General features: G+C 41.2%; 1 protein-coding gene across 2 annotated transcripts in view; it reads left to right on the plus strand.

The window, feature by feature from the left end:
• Window positions 1–21,418, plus strand: part of ANO4 (anoctamin 4) — a 105,371-nt gene that overhangs the window by 25,049 nt on the left and 58,904 nt on the right. The window contains exons 5-7 of one of the 2 annotated variants that reach the window (XM_054386471.1): window positions 17,246–17,346; window positions 17,596–17,697; window positions 20,453–20,497. In XM_054386471.1, the coding sequence (XP_054242446.1) occupies window positions 17,246–17,346; window positions 17,596–17,697; window positions 20,453–20,497 (248 nt within the window). The remainder of the gene's footprint in view (window positions 1–17,245; window positions 17,347–17,595; window positions 17,698–20,452; window positions 20,498–21,418) is intronic. The other variant, XM_054386472.1, reaches the window with a different exon arrangement.

Raw genomic sequence — 21,418 nt, forward strand, 5'->3', positions numbered from 1 at the left:
CAGCATTTTTTTCTGGAAAGCCAGTCTTTTCAAGAGAGAATGAGAAAGAATCAAAACTAAACTGTGCTTGTGGTATTTTTCACAAGAATAAAGATTTATCTTGGCCAAAATCCAGCTAAGTCCTCTCATCCCAAATTATTCCTGGGATTTCATTTAATATGTTTTATTCCTTATCCTATATGGCCAGGTAGAACTAAGTTTCTGTAAGCTGGGCTACACTGTGCTGCTTCGTGGATACACTATCATAGACATCTTTCAGTAAGGTGCTTCAAAGTATCCTGCATTAGCAGGGCACCCACAGAGGTAGCCAGCATGAAGCAGCTAAAATACATAATAATTCACTTGGACCCTATTTAAACTGCAAATGCAATGCAAAAGTGGGATGGAGGTAAGGTAGGTCAAAGAAATCTATGCTGGATGAACAAATACAGAACACCTTTGGAGTTAAAATTTACAGAAGAGAAGCAAGTGATCATCTCAGACTTCAGTAAAGTTCAGCATCCAACATGAACTTGATGTTGAGTAGGATCTGATCATGCACCCTAGGTACAAGGCTATGCTTTGTTTGAACTTGGCATGTTTGGGGGTTTTTGTTTGCTTCTCATAACTGCACTAAACTAATTCATACTTAGTAGTTCTGCTACTAAAGGTACTTGGTCCAGATGGCTTAATGATAGTGTCCACAGTTCTTCATGAATAATTTATGTGTTGGTTTGATACAGTTTGTTGGAAAAGACATTTGACATGCTGCTAGAAACTGTAGTAAAGGGGAGCTTGTCACATAAGGAGTGAAAGTAGCATTCAGGCCCTTTTTTGGGTGTGTTTTCCCGATTTATGTCTACTAGTGTTTCAGTATAAAAGCAATGAGCTGCTTTAAAGGAATGCAATTCCTTAGTGCTTTAAAAAGCAGCTCTCCTCACAGCTACTGGATGAGGAATGTGTTTCAGGAACTAGTTTCAGATATTTCACAAAAGCAGTCTTCTGCTTTGGCTTCTACCCACACAATGATCTTTGCATCTCCCAGAGGTTAGTGTGATGAGCTAGTCCAGTTTTCAGGAGCAATCCAAACTGGTTTTTCTGTTACCATGCCTGATTAAAAATTGAAACATCACCACCACAAGCGTCAAGTTGTCACCAGGGTGTCTCTAATTGCTTTCTCTCCCAGCCTCAAGCAGTAGCTGACATTTCTGGGACAACATCTGGCAGCTGATATGCAGCTGGTGTGTACTATGGGCGGTAGAAATAAATATACAATAGGCAGTAGAAATATACAATAGGTGTTCTCTGGGGACAACACAAAAAGATAGGGTAGAAAAGCACAGTATAAGCTTCACTTTCCTTGTAGGAATAAATGTCTCCTAGCAGGTATAACCTGAAAGTTATGCTAATCTGAGTCTGAAAGTTTTGTTTGGAGATCTTTTTTGATGCCATGTCATTACAGGACACTGCTGTTTCATGACTTTTCAAGTTTGCAGACACAGATGGGTTCATGGTGAGGTAGTAGGAGTTCTACAAAGCAGTTTCTCTTATTGAGGCTGTAACTTGGTGCTAATGGGACAGGACTTCAGAGGCTGGAAACATGCATTCAGTAAGAAAGAGACTTATATTTAGCAGCAACTTGAAGCCTGGTTTAAAATGATGAATGTTGAGAGAAATTACAGATGACAGAAAGAGCACACAAGGTAGCATCTCTGTGACTCTTGACTCATCCCTGAGTGTAAAACCAAAATAGACATATGACCGTGTCAAAGTGGGGCAAAAGGTAGATATAAAGAATGAGTATGGGAAAAAAAAAAACCAAAAACAAACCAAAAAAACCCCAAAAAACCAAGAACTTCAAAGACTGAAGCTTTACTTTCTGGGCACAACTATATTTAATAGAGGTGTTATAATCAACACCTCTTGCTTCTGAGCATAGTCAATTACCATCTTTCTTTCTGGCAAAAATGGCATCTACTACTACTTGTTATTGTTGTTGTGAGTACTGCATGGCCAAAACAGTGATGTGAGACTGATCTGCTTTTCTCTGGTTTATGAGTCATCACTTCAATTGTTCATGAGACTCCTGTTACATAAATGCTATTGCTGGTTGTGATTCATAGGCAGAAAAGAGGTTGACATCCAGACCCCAAGTGGCATTAGCAGATCTGCATGAGATAAGGTGTTTTATAAACTAAGCTTATATAATCTGGTTCTCTGAGCAGCAGTGCACAGTAAAATGTCCTTGCCTTTGGAGTTTCCTCTAAGTTTGTTTCTCAGTTATAACTTTGGTTTATTCAGTTACTGAAAGAACAAGAACTTCTTTCTAATTTATTGCTGCTATAGATGTTAATTTGACCAACCATGCTTGCAAGTTCATAAAAGAAAACCCAGCCTGTGGGTTTGTAACTCTTTGCAGCTTGCCAGGAGAGTTTGTGTGATGGCCAGGAGAAAGCTGCAGATCAGCTGGGGAATCTTTTCCTGGCTGCTAGTTTTCCTTTGGGGTTCATCTCCTTTCCCTGCCACGTTGAGCTTACTCTGCACATACTAAAACCCCTTTATCCACTAAAGAAAAGGATGGCCACCCAAATTGCATTTGCTGTCCTCTGAGCTTTTTTTACAGAGAGAAAGTGCATGCCCACAGGTATCTATGTGAGAGGCATGCTAGGAAGCACTAGGACAGCTGTGCATGTGATGATCATCCATACTGTGCAGGCATGCTGGGTCAGGCCACATGGAGGATGTCATCTGTCACTAACAAGCTTCCCTTTAGGACAAACTGGCACTTGGCAAAACTAAGCCTTCTTGGTCTTTGGAGAAGATCAGATGTTGTAATGAGTTTGCATGGCTACATTCTGGTAGCAGAGGAAATTGAGGTGGCTTCTGTGAGCAGCTGCTAGAAGCTTCCCCAATGTCTGATAGAGTCTTATGTCAACCAGCTTCAGGATGGACCTGCAGGTCTGTAGCACATTCAGAACAAATTTCATTGGAGAAGTTCATGGAAGACAATCTCCTGTGGGCGAGGACCCATGCTGAAGGAGGGAAAGAGAGCAAGTAGAAAAGAGCTGTGTAAATAGTGATGAAGTGACTGTAACCCCCTTTGCCCTGTCCCTCTGCACCACTTTAGGGGAGGAAGCAGAAAAAAATCAGGGATTGAAACTGAGACTGGAAAGAAGAGAGGACTGGGGGAAGATCTTTTTTAAGACCTGATGTTTTTTGTCATTACCTGACTGTGATTTGATTGGAAATAAGTTACATTAGTTTCCCTCAGTCGAGTCCGTTTTGGTGACAGTGACTGGTGAGTGACCTCCTCTCGACCCACAAACCTTTCATTGTGTTTTCTCTCCTTGCTGCCCAGTTGAGGAAGGGGATTGACAGAGCAACTTCGGTGGGCACCTGATGTCCATCCAGGGTCAACTTACCACAAATTAGTTCAGTGTTAATCTACTACTCCAACTAAAACCAGGCATTCATTCAGCAGCTTTCTTGCACTTCAGTGAGTTGTTTCAGTCTCTCATTTTTCATATCCTGTTATTCAATATGTAAATATCTACAGTTAATGAACTTATGGTACAAATTATGCAGCCTGCAGGAGCTATGGTTTCACAAGCAGCATAATATTCCATTATTAGCAGGTGCAGTTTGTTATTTGATGTTTAAGCACTGTGTCTGATTGCATCTACAAATCATGGATGGAGACATCGAAGCGACATAAACTATGACTGCAACAAGGGAACTAAACTGCAATGCAGCCCCACCACATGTATCATGAGTGAAAGTACTTCTGTCTACGTAATTTAAAACACTGAGCTGTTCATGTCATCCAAAGTCAGTCAGAGCAAATTAAAACCAGACTGGTCTTCCAGAGATTTATTGTTAGTTCATTATCTAATGCAGTTAGCAAGTGGAGTTTCTTACAGCAAACTGGATAGGTATGAACAGAGCAGTGTCCTCTTGCAGAGAGTGCTCTGTACCCAAAGGCATTGCCACTAATCAGTGAGGGACCTTCCAGCTGCCTGGACTTCTGAGTCAAAATGGTCTATATTTCAAATCCTGTGTCCACTGTGTAACAGAGTGGTGATTTTGAAGAGGAGTGTGAGGAGGCAGAGGCTGGATTCAGATTTCTGTGTGCAGTTTATAAGTGTAACTTTCTTGAATGTCTGTGGCAGCCCAGAAATTAATATATTTCCAAGTTGACAAATTCCAGCCTTTAACGGGGTTTTGTAACAGTTAACAGACTAAGAAATTGTAGCTGAAAAATGGATCTACATTAAAAAAAAAATAGCATTTTCTTGGGATATGGAGGTAATGTGAAATATGTGTAGATAACTAAAAAGTGATTAAAAGGCCCTTATATTTCTTTTCCTTCAGAAATGTCAAATAGGATGGTCTTTTGGCAAAGAGTTTCCTAGAATCATATAATCATAGTGAGGGTTGGAAGGGACCTCAAGGCTCATCCAGTTCCAACTCCCCTGCCATGGGCAGGGACACCTCACACTAGATCAGGTTGCTCAGAGCCACATCCAGCCTGGCCTTAAAAACTTCCAAGGATGGGGCTTCTACCATCTCCCTGAGCAACCTGTTCCAGTGTCTCACCACCCTCATGGGGAAGAATTTCTTGTGATCAGTCTTCACAAATCATAAAGTCAGAAGCCTTTGAAGGGCACCAAGCTCATGGTGAAAAATAGGCAATAAATTGAAAGGTTACATATGAGATGTCCCCTTTATGTCAGAAGTCACCTTTCCCTTTACAATAATTGGTCTTAAGCTGCCGTTCTTTTTGAGATGTTGTTTGCCTGCCAGTGGCATCAGGACCATGCACAATGCACAAGGCTACAGTCACTTAATGTGCAGGGAGAGTTTTCATTGCCTGAAGGTGACATGGCAGTTTTGCAGCAATGCTCCCTGATTGTACTGACTTAATGAGCAGAAACCTAGAGCTGGCTTTTGGGAACAGAAAGACAAAGAGTGTATAAAAATGCCAGCAGTACATTTAATGTTCCCAGTTCCTGTTGATGATTTTGATCTTGAACTTCTTTAAAAGGTGGCACTGTATTTACAGAATTGTCCTTGAATGGCTTAGGTTGGAAGGGGCCCTAGAGATCATCTACTCCAACCTCCCTGCTATGGGCAGGGATGCCTCTCAACTAGACTGTGTTGCTCCAGGCCTCATCTAACCTGGCCTTGAACACATCCAGGGAGGAGGCATCCACAACATTTCAAACTATTCCACCCTTGTACTGAAGAATTTCTTCCTAATATCCAGTCTAAACCTGCTCTCCCTCAGCTCCAAACTATTCCCCTTACACACCCTTATGAAAAGTCCCTCTCCAGCTTTCCTTTAGCATGAACCTGTAAGGGAAATTGCCTTTCTCACCTTCTTTTGGCACTTCAGGTATTGGAAGGTCAGCTGTAAGGTCCCCTCCAAGTCTTCTCTCTCCAGGCTGAACTACCCCAGCTCCCTCAGCCTATCCTCATAGCAGAGGTGCTCCATCCCTTGGATCATCTTTGTGGCCCTCCTTTGGACTCACTCCAGCAGTTCTATGTCCTTCTTATGATGGGGACAGAACTGGACACAGTATTTGAGGTGGGGTCTCACAGGAGCACTGTAAAGGGGCAGAATCACCTCTCTTGACCTGCTGGCCACACTCCTCTTGATGCAGCCCAGGATACAATTTGCCTTCTAGGCTGCATGAGTGCATTGCCAGCTCATGGTGAGCTTTGCATCAATCAGTACACCCAAGTCTTATTTTACAGAGCTACTCTCAACCCACTCTGCACCCAGCCTTTATTTGTGCATGGCACTGGCCAAATCCAGATGCAGGACTTTGCACTGACCTCATGCAGTCTGCACTGTCCCACTTCTTAAGCCTTTCTGAGGGAGCTGGGATTGTTCAGCTGGGATTGTTCAGCCTGGAGAAGAGGAGGCTCAGGGGAGACCTTACTGCTGTCTACAGCTGCCTGAAGGGAGGCTGTAGCCAGGTGGGGATTGGTCTCTTCTCCCAGGCAACCAGTAGCAAAACATGAGAACACAGTCTCAAGTTGTGCAGTGGCATTCAGCCTGGATGTTAGGAAGAAATTCTTCACAGAGTGATTGGCCATTGGAATGGGCTGCTCAGGGAGGTGGTGGAGTCACTGTCCCTGGAAGTGTTTAAAATAAGACTGAATGAGGCACTCAGTGCCATGGTTTAGTTGATTAGATGGTGTTGGGTCAGAGCTTGGACTTGACAATCTTGAAGATCTCTTTTCCAACCTGGTTAATTCTGTGATTCTGTGGTTCTGTCAAGATCCTTCTAGATGGCATCCCTTCCCTCAAGTGAGTCCATTATGCTCTGAACAAACAGTAATGGTTTCAAAGAGCTGCAGTGCCACCTTGGTTTAGGGGACATTTGCATCTTCCCCTGTAGCATGAAGTGGTGTGGGGCTGCCCTTCTTGGAAGCAGTCCCAGAAGGGAAGCATGAACCTGTAAAGGACAATTGCCTTTTGGCACAAGGTCTCCTGAACCTCTTGTTGTCTATTACTTCCTTTATTATATCAAGTTATCAGTCATGGAGTGAGTGGAGCATTGGTGCTGTGTGCCTTGGATTAACTCTATTTTAATTATGGCAAGAGCCTTCCACGCAGAGCTAGGCAAATTACCCCAGTGCCCAGACTTTATTGAAAAAGATGTTTCAGTTTATGGCTCTCTGGGTACAAATTAAATGCAGCATTATCCACTGCATATTTGTTATTTGTTCCTTGCTGTCTGAGAGGTAATGAAGTGATGTTGTAAATAAAGTTTAATAAAGCCTGACCTGAGGGGGGAAAAATGCTCCTGAGGTAGCCACATCAACTGAAGCCTCTGTCAGCCAATTAGTTATGTCCCTCTGTTTAAAGTCTTTTCAGGTTTGCAAAACTTCCTTCTGTGCACAAATATCTTTTCTTATAGAAAAGCTTTTAAAAGACTCTCTAAAAAGTGCCTTCTAGGCTAAACTGTAAAGGCCTTTGTCCTTGCTCTTGGAGATCTTCATGGTATAGTGCTTAGGACTTTTCTTAAGTACAGCTTGTTTCTGATAATAGACTCCAATAGATCTTTCCATTTACAGCAAATAAGATTGACTCCACTTTCTAAAGTCTTCACTGTCAAGCACTAATACAAGAAATTTGTGCTTCTTTTTTTTTAATAGCATCTCTTATGCATTTTCAAAATTCCAAATTTTCCATCAAGGAGAAAAACCTCCACGGTGAAAGGTAGATAGGAGAAGAGCAAAACAGAACGAATAAGGTGAGGTGGGGGAAATAAATGGCAGACAAGGTCTTGTAAAATGTTCTGAAACACAGAGAGAGAGATTGGCCATTGGAATGGGCTGCCCAGGGAGGTGGTGGAGTCACCCTCCCTGGAGATGTTCAAGAGAAGCCTGGATGAGGCACTTGGTGCCATGGTCTTGTTGATTGGATAGGGCTGGGTGATAGGTTGGACTGGGTGATCTTGGAGGTCTCTTCTAACCTGGTTGATTCTATGATTTGCTGTCACTATGCTGTGTCCAGGCAAGTAAGCAATGAACTAGAGCCACCCATGAAGGGGCAGCTGTAGAAGCAATGTGCAGAAGTTGAGGTGGATGACGAGGAAGGTAACAGCAGTCCAGGGAAAATGAAGTGGCTGTACTGCAGAGCCCCAGAGTGAGAAGAACCATCATACTGACTGTAGCTGTTGGCAGTGAAGATACCTGGCTGGGGAGGAACAAACCCTTCTGGGCAGCAGGTCATTTAAATCTGAGGCAAACAGAACAAATTAAATGTACCCTGAAGGTGCCTGTTCCTCTTCACTGCAGACATCTAAACATATTTCCATCGTTGCCCTGAGTCACATCTGTGATGTCTGCTCTGTGAGACAGCCTTCAGGCAACTTCTCAGGATCAGTGGGCTTAGAGACATGATAAAGCCAATGTTTTGATACAAACACAGCAGCCTGACAGTGTTCAGCAGGGCAAACTGGAGCAGATATGTGGTACACACCATATCTATAAACTACTAAAGATAAGCAAATTTGTTTGTCCTGAATCCAATTGATATCTATGGACTTACCTGAGTGCCTCTGGGGATTGCAGGATCTACCCAATCCTGGTAGAGTGTCAAGCAAGCAGTTAACAGAATTGTGTGACAACTGGAAAGTTTAGTTCTAAAAGCCCCAAGCTGTGCAATAGATGAATGCTTCTGCAGATTTCCCGTTATTTGACACTTCTGTTCTTTGCTGTTTTGACTGTGAATTGATGAGTGCTTGCTGTGCCAATTTAGATTTTCATCTTGGCCTTTTTTTTTGTTTCTGTTGTGAAAGGAAACAGAATTCCTTCATTTTACTAATGCCAAAATGTACATGATGTAAAAATGGTGTGGGGAATGTGAGCATTCCTCAGAAAAGAGAGGGAAAAGGATAATGGTCAGAAAGCTTTAAACAGAAGTTAGTATCAAGATGTGGAGGCACATCCACGTTAAATCATGGCAGAGGAGTGAAAAAAGAGCCCTTCTCACTATGTAAATCCCCCTATGAAAAATCTAAGCATTAAATCTCTTTGGAAATGCAACACAAGCCCTTAACAACTTGAAACAAATCTTTTGTATTTACAGAGGATGTCTTAAGAGAAGGCAGGGAAGGGGAAAGGCAAGGAATTATAAGTCATTAATATAGATTAGATCCAGCCAACAGTTTTAGCTGAGGAAACTGGGAAGCATTTCTAAAATGTTGAAATATTTAATTTAAACAGATGCAAAATTAAGTGCCTGATATTAAAATGCTATGCTAGTTGATCACAATGAAGTCTGAAAAGAAATGCAGGTTTCTGTAGTTTGTTGTGCTCCAGAGGCTGCCATTGACAGAGGTCTGACGCTGCAAATGCCTCCATAGAGTGTCAGGCAGTGAAAGGTAGGACCAGTTGTCTTCTGTGGTTGAGTGGGGGACTTGCTAAGAGAAAAGTCAGGTTGACTTGGGGGTGCTGGTGGACAGGAAGCTCAACATGAGCTGTCAACGTGCACTCGCAGCCCAGAAAGCCAACCAGAGCCTGGGCTGCATCAAGAGAAGTGTGGCCAGCAGGGCAAGGGAGGTGATTCTCCCCCTCTGCTCAGCTCTGCTGAGACCCCACCTGGAGTACTGCATCCAGTTCTGGAGCCCCTATTACAAGAGGGATATGGACATGCTGGAAGGTGTCCAGAGAAGGGCCACCAGGATGAGCAGAGGGCTGGAGCACCTCTCCTATGAGGAGAGACTGAAAGAGTTGGGGCTGTTCAGTCTGGAGAAGAGAAGGCTCTGAGGTGACCTTCTTGTGGCCTTCCAGTGTCTGAAGGGGGCTCCAAGAAAGCTGGGGAGGGACTTTTTAGGCTATCAGGTAGTGACAGGACTGGGGGGAATGGAATGAAGCTGGAAGTGGGGAGATTCAGACTGGAAGTGAGGAAGAAGTTCTTCCCCATGAGAGTGGTGAGAGCCTGGAATGGGTTGTCCAGGGAGGTGGTTGGGGCCCCATCCCTGGAGGTGTGTGCAGCCAGGCTGGATGAGGCTCTGGCCAGCCTGATCTAGTGTGAGGTGTCCCTGGGCATGGCATGGGGGTTGGAACTGGATGATCCTTGTGGTCCCTTCCAACCCTGAGTGATTCTATGATTCTATGACTAATCTGGGTTTTGATTAGGTGACCTCTGGAAGTCCCTTCCAACCTCTGTTATTCTATGATGCTATGATAAGCAGTGTGTTTAGTTCCTCTATGTGATTTGTATGCAGAAGTTATAATGAGCTTGCCTTCACATTTTAGGTGTTTGAATGATTATAAAGTTTGTGGAATTAACTGCTGGACAAATAATAAATTGCCCTTTTTTTTTTTTTTTTTTTTTTTTTTTTCCAAAGCAATTTTTCTCCAATAAGCCTCTAAAAGCAAACATGAATATTTAATAGAAAATTCATTACATGCAAGTATTTTCACCTTCAAAAAGTGATTAATGGGACATAATATTGGTTTTATATTTTACATTGGAAATCAATCACAGAGGAAGCTGCCTGATAAAATGAAGTCCAAGGGTACAATGTATTTTTGAAGGCCTGTAATGCCAACAGTAAAATATTGCACAAAAGAGACCTATTTTTAGGCCCATAGTACATTCTAATATACAAACATTTCTAATTTGAAATTGCAGTGTATATCTGATGCCTCATGGAAAGAGACTTAGTGTCAAATCAAATGTTTGTGCATGACTCTGCTCAGAGATTTTTAGCTCTCTGCATTTTTTAACTCTGCAAATAACTAATTTCCCATGTTTATGCTACCTACCAGCCCACAGGAATTAAAAGATGCCTCCTATCTGTTTGTCAGATGAAATCCATGTGATCAGCTATTTTAATTTTCACAGAAATCTTCACCAGATGGGACAAAACTACCTTTATTCAGTATTTACTGTTGGGATCATCATGAGATGTTTTATCACTGCTCCACATTCAGATCAACCTGCTCCTTTACAATGGTCATGCTGCAGGGATTTCTAATCTTCTTCTGTAGGAAGTGGAGCTCAAGCCAGGGGATCTTGTTTCCATGGTAGATTTAGTTCATCTAAGTTGCCTTTCCCTGAGATCCATCCTGTGCATCACAAGTGAGTTCAAATGACATTAGTTAGAATTACCAGCATCTTCTCTCATGCTCTTTCTTCTCCCAGATGAATTTGTATATCTCTATTACAGGCTGTAAACTCATCATTGCACAGTAAACTTGAGCAAAGAGATAGCATTTGCATTTATTTCTATTTAAGCAACTTACCCTCTTCTTTCAGTTGCCCTCTCACTTGCACAGTTTTGCCTGCATGAAAGGACATTTGCAAACATTTCCCCATGCTACTAACTGTTCCTTTCCAGCATTGAGATCCTGTCAGCTGCTGCCAGAAATTAAGTACTGTAACAAAGACACCTGCTCTGAGCTGGATTAGATGACACACTGCCTGAATGGTGGCAACAGCCAGCCAACTGCCCATATTGCTAACTCCACTGGAGATGAACCTCTCAAAGTATTTTGCAAAGTAAAGATAAAGCTCTACCCCATCACCAAATTTTCTCATGAGATATCATGGTAAAAGCATTTTGCATTGTAATCATGTTACTGCCTCCTTCTATCAGGTTATTCTGAACTTGGTATGTCAGTGTCCTCTCATTTTAAAATGGTTTTATTAACAGCTTTCTAATTATTAGGGCTGTGTTTGTTAAAATCATCTTTTCATCCTTGCTCTACAGTTCCTTGAAAGTCAAAAGCTTCTCAAAATCCTAATGGAAATGTGAGCATTATATTCCTCATTCTCACTTAAACCTGTGACTGAAAGTATTTATGTGAGAGATACTGGCACTGTTATTCACTGGGTTCTTCCAATCCATCAACGTGAAGGTTAATGCTTGTGCCTATGCAATATTTTCCCTGAAACTGGACACATATTGACAGTACCTAAGTAATTACCCAGTGGTAATTGTATGCACTTTCAAAAAGTATTGGCAGGGTGTTACTGCTGCTTTTCCAGTTCTGCAGAATTACCCTGGTGAATTTACATTTACTTTGTTGGGTTTTTGGTTGGGTTTTTTTGGTTTTTTTTTTTTTCAGAGGAAGAATGGTTTAATCAACTAAAATTTGCTGGGTTTTGTTTTTCCACTTCATTCACCAGATGGCACTCAATCAATCTGTGCTCTTAACATAACAGAGTAATTCTCCAAAACAGTGGAACCTGGAGCAGTTACTATTTACTGGAGCAGTTACTATTTATTTTCTCCACTCAAACGTCATAGGGAACTTGATTACAGAAAGCATTGTTACTAGAGAAAGAACATTGATTTTTCTCTCCTTTTCTGGCTTTTCCTGAATTGTAGTCTTAACAGGAATAAGCTGTGTTTGCTAGAAATTAAAACACTGTTCCCATTCTGGTTTTTCAGCTTGCCTTGCAGAGTCTTCCTGAAGTAAGCAAAGTTTAATTCTGGTTGATGGACCTGCATCCAAATCTTGGTTTTACCTCCTTTTATGAATAAGGCTTTAACAGATGAGGAGAGCCCCAGTTTAGAATATTTCCCTCTTAAATGATGGGGAGATTCAGGCTGGATGTGAGGAAGAAGTTCTTCCCCATGAGAGTGGTGAGAGCCTGGAATGGGTTGTCCAGGGAGGTGGTTGAGGCCCCATCCCTGGAGGTGTTTAAGGCCAGGCTGGATGAGGCTCTGGCCAGCCTGATGTAGTGTGAGGTGTCCCTGCCTATGGCAGGGGGGTTGGAACTGGATGATCCTTGTGGTCCCTTCCAAGCCTGACTGATTCTATGATAAGGGAAACACCTTAATGGTCAATCCTGATTTCCATGTTAAAATGCATACATAAATGAGAGCATTGGGTTTTGGTGGTTTTTTTTTTTTGCAATTGCCTGCCTAATAGCCTGAAGGCAAATAAACAATTAGCTCGTTCAGTTGGAGACACTGTAATTTTATCTTTCTTCAAGGTTATGTGCTTGAATCTCTTTTCTCACCTTTCTTAACTCTCAGACTCAAGAAACATTTTGTATTAAGGTGAGCCCTACAGTTGCTTTTGTCTTAAAATGACTTGACAATATTATTGATAATGAACCAAAAAAATGTCCCTGTTGGAGGAGAATGTTGAAAAGGGTAATTGACAGAAGATACTCATCTCCAGCCTTGGTTCTGGAAGACAACCTGCAAATACAGCAAAATGTGGGCTTTTCAACAGATATTTGATGTCAGCACTTTGCTTCTATTCAGGCTAAGAGTGGTAACTCCAGAAGGAGCAATCAGGTCAATAGTGCATATAGGTATTGAAAATCTGCCATCAAAGGAGTTAGAATACCTGCAGGAGCACACATCAGTTTAGTAGCTGAGGCTTACACAGCACTTAACAACATTCTGTGCACACTTTCAGAAGGAGAATGAGAACCTGCCCTTTCCGTGGTGTCCTTGCCCAGCTGATGACTGTAGCTCACCAAATAAGGTGTTTATGCTTTTGGAGTTATGTAAATGGCCCCTGCTTTAATTAGTCCCACTCCTTATCTGGTGATACTGGAGAAGACTATGGAGTTTGATTTTAAACACATTTGTAGCTGGTTTGCTCTTTTGGGGAGGGGGGGGCAGATATGAGATGTCTGCCAAAACTTAAGGCTAAAAGAGAAGTCAGTCATTCCAAAAGGACAAGTCTATAATACATGGACCTATAGTAGTGCCTGTATTTTAGGGTTTGCAGTACTGAAGGGGGTTGTCAGTGAAGCTAGAAATGTTGGGAATGGATTGGTATCTCTGATATAGAGAGATGGGCTAGAGAATAGCCCATGCAGATTAGCAAATGCTGATCTAATATTTTCAGGAATTATGGAATATGATTCCCAGCTGCAAAAGGGGATTGAAGAGTGGAAAAAAGAAGGAGGAAAAATATTAGATTCATGGCACTGAGGAGTGAAACTAATTGTATATTGACTGGCTAGCTCAGTCCTACCATACCGAATTGTTTTGAAGATCAGGGAGTCATTAAACTCAACACACCTTGCAGGTGCTGCTCAATCAGAATAATCATTCTTCTAAAGTTCTTGCAAGAAGCTATCAGAAAGAATGCCGAACCTTTGGAATTTTCATGGATCTTTATGTCTAGAAACTTGTAGTTTTCAGCCAAGATTTCTCTAGAAAAGAGCACAATTCTTCCATAGGAAATACTCTTTTCTCCAGTCAGTTTCAATGTGTTGCCCAGAGGCTGTGAAATCTCTGCCTATGGAGAGAGTCAGGACTCAATGGGACAAGCATCTGAGCAATCTGATCTCACTTGGCCCTGCTTTAACTAGAGAGTTAGCCCAGGTGATACCTGGAGGTCCCTTCCAACATAGACCAGACTGTGTTCTGGCAAGTCTCTGCTTACACTAGGTTTGCACTGCTCCCAAGAAGATCAAGAATGTTATTACTGCCCAGAAGAACATCTGATTTGCTATAGGTATTCCTCCTTAAGAAATCAGCTTGAAACAACTGATTTATGTGAGCATTGTTGCCCTGGCAAGTAGCATATGGTGATAACTCTGCAGGCCTTGGTGCTGCAGGTCAGTTCTAAACACTGCTTTCATTTTGGTGTTTGCAGAGTGGTTTATCTCACTCTCTGTCCCCTTTGATTCCTTTGTTTTTCTTCCTTCGTTGTACAGCCATCTCTTTCCAGCAGATTGCTCATGTCAATAGTTGTCTTATTTAAACTTCCAAGGGAATAATGTTGCATTGATTTTTGTTTGTGTGTTCCCACAATGTGAAATTGAGTTGACTTCTCCCAATCACTTAATGAGCCAAGGCTCAGAAGTCAGTTACAACAGAAGGCTGTTCCTCTCCTCCTTATTTAGAAGCAGAAGGATACTCTGTCTAAATACTAATCTAATAAGGAGAGTTTAGCAGATTCCATTCACTACAGTATTTTTGTAACTAAGGTGGCACTCTTTGTATACATTTTGGTTTGGTTTTGGTTATTTTGATTAGCTGTTTTCTCCTTAGATTGAGCAAATGTTACATTTCATTCAATTACTCCTCCATCTGGATTTGTGCTTTCCCATCTTGTTTTTTTTCTCAGTCTTTCTTAGTGCTTTCCTTTACAAATACTTAACATGAACAAACCCAAGAGGAACAGATTGCTATATCAATAATTTAGCATTATTACCTCTTTCTTCTGAAAATAATTGAACCTTCCAAAGGTATTTTGGAATGTTCTTTTGACAAAGAGAACAATACCTTCTCTTGACAAAGCTGATAAAATAGCATTACATGATATTGAGTTAAATATATATATATATATATTCTTTAAGCATCTGAACTTATATTTGTGCGAACTATACAGATATTTTTCATGTTTCTGAGTGAAAACATATAACACATAAGAAATAAAATGCAGATAAAGACAGAGTTCACTTGTGAAACAGCATCTCCACAAGCCATGCCACTGTAGCTGCCATATCTGGTATGGATTAAGCTACAACGTACTGGAAAATGCCTACAAGCTTCCTGGTTAACAGCTCCCACTAAATTTCCAGGGTGTTTTTCATGAATGGTGTGTCAGGACCATAATTTCCCTCTTTATATTTGGTTTTTCAGATTATTTTTTTTGAGTTGTGGTAGGTTATGTTTGATCTATGTTTTTTTTTTTTAATCCCAAGCTGTTGATTGCAAAACTGCCAGTCCACTGCTGACTTCAACTCATGTTTGAGAGACTGCCTTGCAGGAAATTTTTAGAGGAGCAGAACTCAGCCTTGATTTCGTGGTATCAACTTGTAAAAGTCTCATGGGAAAATAAAGGATAATTGGTGAAATGTACCTAGAAAGAAAAACATCATTAAAGGCCTGATTTAGAATCCATAAAAGTCAATGAAAAGAGTGGAGCTGAATTCATTGCCTCTGAAGCAAGTCTCTTGGGGCTGTTTTGTTGATGTTTTATCATTTCACATTGAAATATTTTTTTTCTGAAAGTCATCAGCAAAAGAGCAACAAGATTTTTTTTCCTGCAGTTTTTAATACCAGGATGTCACTTGTTCCATTATCTCCTAAATCCTTTTTTTTTTTTTTTTTTTTTTTTTTGGTCATATGGGTCCAAAAATTTCCAGGTCTGTTTTTGAAGATTCTGGTACTCTATTCATTTAAAAAATTTTTTGTTTGTTAACTGTAGTGACTGGGTTGGTGGGATTTTTCTCTTTTTCCTTTTTCCTTTTTCCTTTTTCCTTTTTCCTTTTCCTTTTTCCTTTTTCCTTTTTCCTTTTTCCTTTTTCCTTTTTCCTTTTTCCTTTTCCCTTTTCCCTTTTTCCTTTTCCTTTTTCCTTTTCCTTTTTCCTTTTCCTTTTTCCTTTTCCTTTTTCCTTTTCCTTTTTCCTTTTCCTTTTTTCCTTTTTCCTTTTTCCTTTTCCTTTTTCCTTTTTCCTTTTTCCTTTTTCCTTTTTCCTTTTTCCTTTTTCCTTTTTCCTTTTTCCTTTTTCCTTTTTCCTTTTTCCTTTTTCCTTTTTCCTTTTTCCTTTTCCTTTTCCTTTTTCCTTTTTACTTTTCCTTTTCCCTTTTTCCTTTTCCTTTTCCTTTCCTCTCTCCCTCTCCCCCTCCTTTCTTTTCTTTTTTATGTGTTAAAGAAAATCATATACATGTATTTTAAGTGTTGGAGTTTTAATTCCTATCACATCTGGTGGTTTGAGGCTTTTAAGGAAAAAAAAAAAAACAACAAAACAAAATCATAGAGTTGAGGAGGACCAGAAAGGTCCAGGGATGGACTGGAAAATTGTAATTTTGTTATTAGGTGCCACAGTCCTGCTATCTCTTTATAAATTGACATCAAGGCCTGATGGAAGGGAAGCAACAGGACAGGGGAGAACATGAACACTGGGATTTATGGTTTACTTTGGCTGGGGGAAGGTTTTTTGGGGTGTTTCATGTATCCTGTACATGCATTATGTGTTAAGGATGCACCTATTCTGTCTTTTCCTGTATATTTTTGAATATAATTCTGTGTTTCTCTCCAATTCAATGAGAGTATCTTTATTTTTACCTTTTTGGGGAGTAGAATTATTTCTGCCTGCTCTTTAAATTATGACATCCCATTTACAGACTAGTAATAATATTTCAGCTGCTCTGAGGACATGAACATGCTGTGTCAGTGTTGATAATTTCAGCATCTACCAGGATAGAGGCAGAAAGAATCAAATAGGCATAAAAAGCATAAATGTCAGCCTCCCACACGTAGAGTCACTGAAGCATTCAGGTAAACAAGATTAAAGAACTCAGAGTGATTTCTGCTAACCAAAAATTAATATGAGAAACACTGAATATAGTACAATGTCTAAAAAACTAGGAAATCATTCCTAAAGCATACAATTTTCGTGCCTGATTTCCTCAGGCTTAGTCCTTGCCTTTTCTTATACCCTTTACACCTTTGCCATTTCCTTGGGTATTCCTCAAACTCAGCCTGTAATGATTGTCCTGCTAACATGATCTATTCTGTCCTTTGAAGCTGTACTGTGTAGTTCTGTGAGCATTTCATTGATTTTCATGGAAAACTAGAAGGAAACAGGTTGGACTTTGATGATCCTTGAGGTCTTTTCCAACCTTGTTGATTCTGTGATACTGTGAAAGCGAGTTGACAAAATGCAGCTGGAACTGCATGTGCTGGAAGAAGAATCACAAAGTGGAAAAGCTCACACAAGACCAGAAGAATAGATACTGACCATTGTACACAGTTTCTTTCTGCTTCACTTGAAAAAGTAAGCCCTGGTAGCTGTTTTGTTTTTCTTTTGCAGTCATCTCTAACAAACAGTGATATCATCTTTGTGAAGTTGCATGCCCCTTGGGAGGTCCTGGGCAAATATGCTGAACTAATGAATGTAAGAATGCCTTTCAGGTAGGTGTAGTTGTGTTTTTATCTCAGCCTCCAAAGTCACACTGTACTGTAAAGCTTAATGTACCAAAATGCACGTGGAAAAGCTCTTCTTTAAGTACCACACATCTTTAGAAAACATAAATGGAGTACCTTAGGTACCACATTCATTGCTCTTTCTTGTTTGTTGCCTGCCATTTCAGTGCAATACTGGTTTGAAATTAAGGTGAGCTGTGGAAGTGCAGCTGTTTTCATGGGGTATTCTATCCTTAGGCCCTTTAACCCCTTCAATGCTGGAGCCCCCTGCATACTTGTGCGCTGCTGTTTTTTATCTGGACAGTTCATTGAAATCAATGGGAGGTCAAGAAGATCCAGGTACGTAAGGCAGCGCAGAAGGTGCATGTCTGTTGGACGTATCTGGTATGTTCAGCACCTGCAAACTGCTTGTATATAGTGTGTAGTCATGGAAATACAGATCTTAAATAAGTATCCCCTCTAACAGGAGAATTGTCTGAATGACATTTCAGACTATAACTGCCTTTTTTTTTTTTTGCCTTTCTGTGGAGAAAATAAGGACCTTTCATCAAATCATCCTGATAAGCAAATTCGTTCCACGTTGTCATTCAGATTATTTTTGTCATTTATTGAATATTATTTGCATGTTCGGCTATGAAATCTTCTATGTAGAATGCTTATTTTACTCTGCTGTTAGAATAGCATAAAAGATTGCCACTGGAACTGACCAAAAGCCATGAACTGAGAGGTCTTGACTCTTCTTTCAATTAGCAGGGTTTTATAGATGTATAACTCCATTGATTTTAATGGAATAACTTCTGAGCAAGAAAAGGATCAGATCCAGAATATGGAGCTCCTGAGTTGGCATCCTTGTTAGGATTTCTTCTGCTTGCTTCTTACTTAAGGATGCAAAATGCCTCTGGTGTGAAACAAGCTGTAGCAGTTCAGAACTTGCTTGGGAAAATGGATATGAATTAAGGACAAAATTGCAGACTTGCTCTGTATGTATTTTGTGTTTCGTTTTCACAGCAAATCTTCAACTGTTCTTTTTTGGGCTTTAATGCTAAAGAGAAAACCAGAAAAGCTATCACAAGTCATGGCAATAGATCATGCTCTTTCTAAAAAGTGTTCTACTCATAAAATCAATGGACTGGAACAAAACTCTTCCTCCTTTGACTTTTGTTGCATTTCTTGAGATGAACTTGCCCTAGTGGGAGGATAAGGTCTCCTGATCAAGAAATACACCAAAACCTCAGATTGTAGTCACTGGCAGCAGCTTGTCCTTTCCTGATCTGAAGTCCCTTTTTTGAAATCCATCTCTCAGCAGAGATAGCAAAGTAGATGTCAGCGGATTATATAAAAAGCACTGAAAGTACTCAAAGTTTCTTGGCCTCCTTCAGGACCCCTGCTTCATTCTTTCCACAGCCACAAAGACAATTATTACAGTATTATTAGGAGGAAATCACAGTGATTTACTAATAACTGTTGGCCAGCATTTAAAACCAAGGACCAGCCTTTTACAAAACACCCACTAGTCTAGACTGCCTCTTTCCACATGCTCTTGCCTAACCCCTTGGTTTAAGGGCTGCTGATGGCCTACAGCTCCCCATGTTTGAAGTTGGAATTGCCCACTGCCCACCCATCAGTAAATAAAATGCTTGTTGTTTCAAAGCAGGGATGCCAAAAGACTGGATGCCTCTGAATATTTAAAGCAAAATATTGGATGGCACATTCAGAAGCACTTAACTTTGACCCTGCTCTTGCTAAGGAGAGTGAGATAAATCAAACTGTCTTGTGGAGGAGTTGGCCAGTGGAGGCTGATGACCATGCAGAGGTTTAGAAAATGTTACTTCACCAGCACAATACTGACAGAACATCATGTTGAAACATTAGGCACTATGTAAATTCTAAGTTATGAAACTTAACCTGGAATATTAATTTCCCTCCCCCTATAGTTTATAAAGCATCAGTACTGTCTTATTTTAGAAATGTCCCAACCATGCTTGCTTCCAAGGCACTAACAGCATTCCTACAGTATATTTATTATACACAATATCCACAATGCATGGGGTGTGAGCCCTTCATTTTCCAGAAGTGGTTCAGTTCAGTGTTACACGATGGAGCCTCACAGAATAAACAGAAATCACCTTGATTTAGCAAGGTCAGCCTCTGGAGGAGGTAACCAGAGATCAGGCAGGCACTCAAGTCTTCCAGTAAGGAATATCAGTCCCAAACCCACACCTAAAAGCCCTCAGTTTTGCTTACCTTTCGTGAAGATGTCATCTCTCTTCTGAAGGCAGTGGGTCTAATCCTGACAGCTGTGGTCTTATAGGCACATATGAGAACAAGAGCCACCAGCAGCAGAGTGGGATGGGAGATGGACTCCTGGTCCTGGATCTACACAGAATGGTTAGATCCTGCAGGGCTGGTCAGGAACCAGGCTAAAGGCGTGGCCAGCATGTGTCTGCTCCTGCACCCCTGTCTGCTCACTTGTTCCCCACGCGTGCTCCCACACAGCTTGTTGCACTGACAACAGACACCAGCTGTGCCTCTACAAGAGGCAGAGAGAGTGGCTGTGTACTTAGGAGGGATGCTGAGCACATACTCATTTGCTTGTGTCAGCCTACCTATATTCTGTTTCAAGGGATGTTTCCCCCACAGCAAGCACTGGTCCCTGTTGGTACTGCATGTGTTATGGCATACTGCAGCATCAAGTACTGCTTCCCTGGCTTTTCTGAGTGATTCTCCCATGTGTTTCACAAATGCTGCTCTAATAATTCACCAGTGGGTGTGAGATGATTTATCCATGTTTGTATCAGTCCTACAGAATCCCTGTAACAATTTTTGAACTTCTTTGAAGTAGAAACACCTTTGAGTCCCTGTCTTTCACACATGAAAAGGAGAAGACAATGGGAAAATTGTGATCATCTTGCAATTCAGATGCCACCAGCGTTTGTGTGGCTTTCCTGTGACAGTTCAGTTAATCTCTTTTTTAGTCTCTTCCTCCACCTCTTACAGGCTTCTGTCTTCAATCTCCTTTCCTTCCTTGCTAGTTCATACTGTAACTGACGATGGGTTTTCTTCTCGACTGGCTTCATTTTTGCTGTTCTTCCAGGAGAAAAATCTATTACCTGCACCGCCGATACAAGTTCATGAATAGGTGAGTACAGTTCTCATGCCAGACTACTGTATGTCCATTTGGATCCAAATATAATGGCTAAGGTCAAGCTGGAAGGAAAATGTTATTAGTTGTGTGTGTAGGAAGGGTAGAAGGAGTGTTTACACTCTAGGACATCTGCAAAAACAAATATAGACGTTGCATTTTTAAGGCACCTGAAATGTGAGTCATAGAGTCGTAGAATTGGTTTTGATTGGAAAAGACCTCCAAGATCATCCAGTCCAACCATCAGCCTAACACCACCATGGCTGTTAAGCCACATCCTGATGTGCCGTGGCGATAGGTTTCTTGAACACCTCCAGGAATGGTGACTCCACCACCTCCCTGGGCAGCCTGTTCCAATGTCTGACCACTCTTTCAGTAAAGAAATTTTTTGTCATATCCAACCTCAACCTCCCCTGGCACAATTTCAGGCCATTTCCTCTTGTTCTGTCACCTGATACTAGGGAGAAGAGGCCAATCCCCACCCCACTCCAACCTCCTTTCAGGTAGTTGTAGAGAGCAATGAGGTCTCCCCTCAGCCTTCTCCTCTCCAAACTAAACAACTCCAGTTGTCTCAGGCACTCCTCATAAGCCTTGTTCTTTAGACCATCAGTTTTGTTGCCCTTCTTTGGACACACTCCAGCATTTCAATGTCCTTGCTATAGTGAGGGGCCCAAAACTGAAGACATTATTCAAGGTGCAGCCTCACCAGCGCTGAGTACAGAGGCACAATCCCTTCCCTACTCCTGCTGGCCACACTACTGCTGACACAGGGCAGAATGCCAGTGTTGTCTTTTCTAGGAATAAGGAAATATTTTTCAATTGATGGAGCCTTTTAAAGAAGGGTAAATGTGTTAGTGCAGACTTTATCTCTGTATTTTCACGTAGCCCATTAGGGAGGTTCTTGGGGTTAAAGTACCA

Source organism: Indicator indicator, chromosome 14 (genome assembly GCF_027791375.1).
Source record: "Indicator indicator isolate 239-I01 chromosome 14, UM_Iind_1.1, whole genome shotgun sequence".
In the NCBI taxonomy this organism is placed as follows: Eukaryota; Metazoa; Chordata; class Aves; order Piciformes; family Indicatoridae; genus Indicator; species Indicator indicator.